The sequence below is a fragment of the Cynoglossus semilaevis genome, chromosome 1 (genome assembly GCF_000523025.1).
Source record: "Cynoglossus semilaevis isolate Cse_v1.0 chromosome 1, Cse_v1.0, whole genome shotgun sequence".
Classification (NCBI taxonomy): Eukaryota; Metazoa; Chordata; class Actinopteri; order Pleuronectiformes; family Cynoglossidae; genus Cynoglossus; species Cynoglossus semilaevis.
In genome coordinates, this window is record NC_024307.1 from 27,944,069 (window position 1) to 27,949,333 (window position 5,265).

A 5,265-nucleotide genomic window follows, 5' to 3' on the forward strand; every position below is an offset into this window, starting at 1 on the left:
CTTTTTCCTTTTCCAAATTGATAGAGAGCCTTTCATTCAGAATGTTCAGACTTTTGCTGAGCTCTTCTTCCAGTTCCAGTTTAGAGGACAGCTCCAGGACAGTTCCCTTAAGGCTCTCAATGTCCTTATGAAGGGTCTTAATCTCAGCTCTGGACTCCTTCAGGGCGTCCAGCTCTCGTTTATGGGTGACTGCCTGTTTATCCAACTGAACGTCCAGCTCTAGCCTCTGCCGACGCTCCTTTTGGAGTTTAGCAGATTCACTTTTGATCCATCTTTCCAGATCATTGCTCTTTTTTTCTTCTGTCTGCAGTTTGGTAAAAAGACTTTCAGCTTCTCTCTGAAGGGCCTTGTTGACCTCCTGCTCAATCTTGACATTGTTGTAAAGATCCTTCTTTTCTTTTTCCAGGAACTTCATTTTGTCTGTAAAAGCGCTGGACTCGGGTGTTTCATGTTTCTGAAAAAGAGCTTCCCTGCATTTCTCAAGCTCAGCCGTTAAAGACTCATTCTCTTTGGACAAAGAATTGTTCTTTTTTATCTCAGTGTCTAGTCTGGTCGACAGCTCAAGGATTTGTGTCTTTAGTTCCTCCCAAGGTCTCTGACTTAACCCTATATGTTGAAGTTCAATCATATCTCCACTTGAGTACCTTGAAGTCCGACAGTGAAATTTTGTCAAAATGTTGGGCCCAGAAGCTTCTGGTTTAATTTGATTCACATCTTTGCACTCCTGCAACTCATCCTCCAGCTGCTGCCTCATGGTTTGCTCGTTCTGTAGCTTAATTGTTAGCAATTCTCTCTCCTTTATTAGAGAGCTTATCTTGGCCTCTATATCTACATTTGCAGACGCCTGGACACTTTTTACCTCAGAATTCTTTTCAAGCTTGAGAAGATCTTTATATTTCTGCAAATCATCACACAGCTGTTTGCTCCTGTCCTGCTCTTTCTGAAGGCCTGACAAAACAGACTTTTTCTTCCCCGTCTCTATCTCCAGCAGATTGGAGAGCTTTGCAACTTTGCCTTGAAGGTCTCTGATTTGTTTGTCTCTATCAGACCTTTGGTTGCACTTGTCTTTAGACCCTTTCTGGTGCCTGGGGGCAACTTTTGTTCCATTTACATCATCTCTCTGCCTGCGATTAAAGGCCTGCAACCTCTCGCACTTGTTTTTATGAAATGCAATCTTGACTGGTAGAAACTTCCTGTCACATGTCTGTGCCTCCATTTTCTCAGTTAGCTGGAGGAGTCTGTCGTCCTCAGCTGTTATATTCTCCACACCATTGTCCAGGTCATCCATGATATCCGTCCAAGGTTTTGATGCAGTACCATAGTCTATCCCTCTGACAGCCATGAGTATTTAGTGATCTATGGTCTGAAGGTGTTGTAGAAAACAGCTTGATTTACACTATACTGATTATATTGATATGTCTCAATTCTATATTAAGAACACTGAAATGCTATATTTTACACAACTATTTTTATGAAATGTTAGCAAAATTTTGAGTATAATTCTTTGCTCAATCTAGACCGGAGGACATAAAGACAACAAACTAAATTCAGAAGAAGGCTGTAGCATTACATTAGATGCTCTATTTGTTGTAAAATGCACCCACCAGGAAAAGATGATGTAATCCTTTATTGTCCTTGATCTAAAAAACTACGAAGTAACTTCTTGGCTGGTTTTTGCAAGTTTGGCAAACCTGTCACTTGAAGTTGGTGGAATTTTCAAATGCATAAATTCATGTTACCTGGTTGATGGTACATTTTGAAAAAAACTAGGACAAAGGGCACTGAAATGTGTGCTTTCGTCAGGATACCAAAATCTGCTTTGGAAATGCTGCTGTTTAATGACAAGGTAAATTCGATTCAACTGAAGAAAAAGATGAAGGATTCATACCGCTGCCTTAGATATTTTTTTAATCTTAATGAAACCTAGCCCAGCCCAGGCCTAGGTTTAGTCCTTTTTTTAAACTTTCACATTTTCCCTTTAAAAAATAGTCAACAGATGACTGTAAAATTTGAAAGAAATATGGATTTGGTTAGTACAAGCCAAATGATCTCCTAGAAAAGTACCAAAAAAGATCTAGAATGTTCTGAGTTCCACAAAATAAAACCAATTTAGGGCCTACCCCATACAAAGTCATTGGTTGAACATTCTGTCCAGCTTTGAAGAGCCCAACATCAAAGTCATTCATGCGTGACCTCATCAATTTGCCCAGAGAAGAGTGACTTTGTTTGGGTGTTGAGAAGGGATGTGAAGTGACATCAGAATGTTAAATGTTGTAAAAACATGCATAAATAGAGAAGGCACCTGAGAAAAAAAAAAAAAAGTGGTTGTGAACATTCAAGAAGAATTCCGACAAACTTTTCCCCTTCAACAGACAGAGTTATTGAATGTCCATGGGCAATAAAGATGTCATAAACAACGCTTTGTCCAAACCTTGGACAGACATCACAGAGGACATGGAGAACACTAACAGGAACACTACAGAGAATCCTTCTAAGGCAAAGCAACATATTAGCGGTAAGGATGAACGAGTCATTCAGGGCACCGAGAAAATGGATACACAGCCAGGTGACCAGAAGTTTCAGTTAGGCTCAGTCCCCTTCTCCAAAGACAAAAGTGCAAGAACTCAGACCTTTGCTCGAAGACAGAAAGATGAAGGTAACAGACTAAAAGGTGCCACAAGGCACCAACGGGGTTCTAAAGAAACTCAGAACCAAAAATTAGAACGAGAGAAGGAGATAGAGCTTCTCCAGAGTAAAGTCACCAGGCTTTCTAACTTGCTGGAGAAGGAAACAGGGAAGAAAAAGTCTGTCCTGGCAGATCTTCAGAAGGAAAGAGATTGGACAAAAAAGTTAGGTCATGACTTGCAAAAATACAAGGATTCTTTTAAGCTTTCGGGGAAAGTTGGTCTTGTTAAAGAGGACAGAGATAATACAGATACTGAGAGTGTCAAATTGTCTGCCAAACATCTAAAGTCTAAAGATAAGGACACCCTGATTGTCCAGCTGCAAAAGGAACAAACAATGAGACAACAACTAGAAGAAGAGTTACAGAGGTGCAAAGATTTCCTCCTGCAGGAAACTGAGTCTTCAGAGTCTGGGACAGAAGTTCTCCATCAAAATTTCAAAGACCTGGAAAAAAACAGGTCTGGGCTCAACAAGCTCAAGACGGAGCCAAAGCACTTGAAGGACCTTAAGGCTCAAATTGTGGAGCTGGCTTCCAGGCTAGAGACTGAAACCAGAATGAATGATTCCCTCTCTAAAGACAGACAGTCTCTCTCCACTGAGCTTCAAAAATGCAAAGATGCCCTGTTGGAGAGATCTGAGGCCCCTGATTCCAACACCATGAAGGAGAACCTTTGTCAGAGAATAAAAAAACTGGAGAAAGAAAAGTTTGAGCTGAACAACAAGCTGAAGGTTGAGCAGGAAGTGAACCAGACCCTCCACAGAGAGGCAGAGAGTCTTTTTGCAAGAGTCCAGACAGAAGAGAAGAAAAATGGTGATCTGGAAAGGTGGATGAAGAGTGAATCAGTAAAGCTTCAAAAAGAACGCAGGCAAAGACTAGAGCTGGACCTTCAGTTGGACAAACAGGCAGTCACTCACAAACGAGAGCTGGACACTCTGAAAGAGTCTAGCACTGAGCTTGACGTTCTTCATCAGGAGGTGGAGGGTCTAAAAGCAACCATTCTGAAGCTCTCCACCAAACTGGAGCTGGAGGAGGAGCTGAGTGAGAGCCTCCTTATCTTAAATGAGAGGCTTTTCTCTAGCCTGGAAACTGAGACCAAGAAGCTGGAGAAGGAGCAGAGCTGGAGACTTAAGCTGAGTGACAACCTGCAGAAACAGAAAGACGCTCATCATCAGGAGTTGGAGGCTCTGAGCGAAGAGCTTGAGAAGCTCAAGGTGGACAACACAGAGATCCTGGAACAGCTACAGGTGGAGAAAGAAGCCGGGCACAAAAAGAGTCACACCTTTTTTGGACGTAGGAAGAAAACGAAAGAAACACAGGCAGAAGATTTAGTGTCAATGACGTCAACAACTATGTCTCAAAGAGCCGGTGACTGAAACTAGCATCGAGACATGGTATTTTTTGTTTTCTTTCTCCAAACATCAACTAAAATGTCGTTTCTGTGTTATATTTTCATAAAACATTTATTTTGAAGTTTTTGTTATTAAAAGTTTATATATTTAAGAAATTCAAGAGTTTTAATTGCTTTTAAGCCCGTTTTTATTTAACACTCCTAAAGGAATGCTGAATATGCAAGTAAAATACTATCAAAATGAATAAAAAATGACTCACTAACAAAAAAAGAAGCAAACAGAAGAACAACAAACTGTTACTCATGTTACTGAAAACAAAATAATGTGCTCAAACCTGTCAATAGTATTTTAAATGGCATAAAACTAATATTAAAACACCTTGAGAAAGTGAACATTTAAATTACTTGTTAAGAAATAACCTGGTTGCTTTTTTCCATTCCAATCTAGTTTCTGTAATGAAACAAGACTTCAAGAAAAGAAACTGTTGTGCAAAACCATAGTGGTAATATGAATTTGACATTACAAAAACATAAGAGTGTGTCAAAAGTGTCTTTGTGTGTTTTCCCCAAATTTAACCAATAAAGCTTAACAAAAGTCATCATTTGTTTTAGTCAATCTGTAACATGACTTTGTAAAATATTTTTTATAATTTACAAAGTTTTTAGCCATGGACATGAATTAAAGGTTTTACAACACCTGTTACAGTCAATCCAGGTAAACCATATTTCGATTTTTGTCATTTTAAGTAAGTGGACATATTTTCGATAAGTAAAAATAAATTTAAAAGTTCCAAATAATACATGAAGTTGGCCATTTTTCTCATCAATTTATGATTCACAAAATTTAGGCTTAAAAAAACTAACTGGCCCAGCAGCACCTTAACACAGCACTTATTTTAAGAATATTTTAAGTAGCGTTCTGAAAGAGCACCTCCGATTCATACCATTTTTAACCTTATTTCCTATCCAATAATCACTGTGAACTGCACAACATTCCCAGCAATGTCCTCAACCTGTCAAAGAGGCTTGTACCTCAGTTTGCATCCACTGCTGACATGTCGATGGAGGCTGTCCGACTTCTTCAGTACTGCCTGCAGCCCATTTGTTCCTGTGTGTGAAATAAATAAATTAAAAAAAGAAAGTGGAGAGGAACATCTGTGAACATCTCATTGTTCTCCGTGTGAAGGCGCACCCCGATGACGCACATTCACCTCCTGTCCTTCCGAACATT

General features: G+C 39.6%; 2 protein-coding genes across 2 annotated transcripts in view; one reads left to right on the forward strand and one right to left on the reverse strand.

Annotated features, from left to right (window-relative positions):
- LOC107988307 (putative leucine-rich repeat-containing protein DDB_G0290503) overlaps nucleotides 1–1,539 on the reverse strand; it is a 6,334-nt gene extending 4,795 nt beyond the window's left edge. Inside the window, exon 1 of the mRNA XM_017031369.2 lies at nucleotides 8–1,539. Coding sequence (XP_016886858.1) covers nucleotides 8–1,342 — 1,335 coding nt within the window. The 5' untranslated portion in view covers nucleotides 1,343–1,539. The remainder of the gene's footprint in view (nucleotides 1–7) is intronic.
- Nucleotides 1,540–1,677: 138 nt separating this feature from the next.
- Nucleotides 1,678–5,049, forward strand: LOC103388986 (sporulation-specific protein 15-like). Its single transcript, XM_008324241.3, has one exon. It carries the CDS (start codon nucleotides 2,386–2,388, stop codon nucleotides 4,057–4,059), a length of 1,674 nt encoding a protein of 557 aa, XP_008322463.1. The 5' UTR covers nucleotides 1,678–2,385; the 3' UTR covers nucleotides 4,060–5,049.
- Nucleotides 5,050–5,265: the final 216 nt, after the last annotated feature.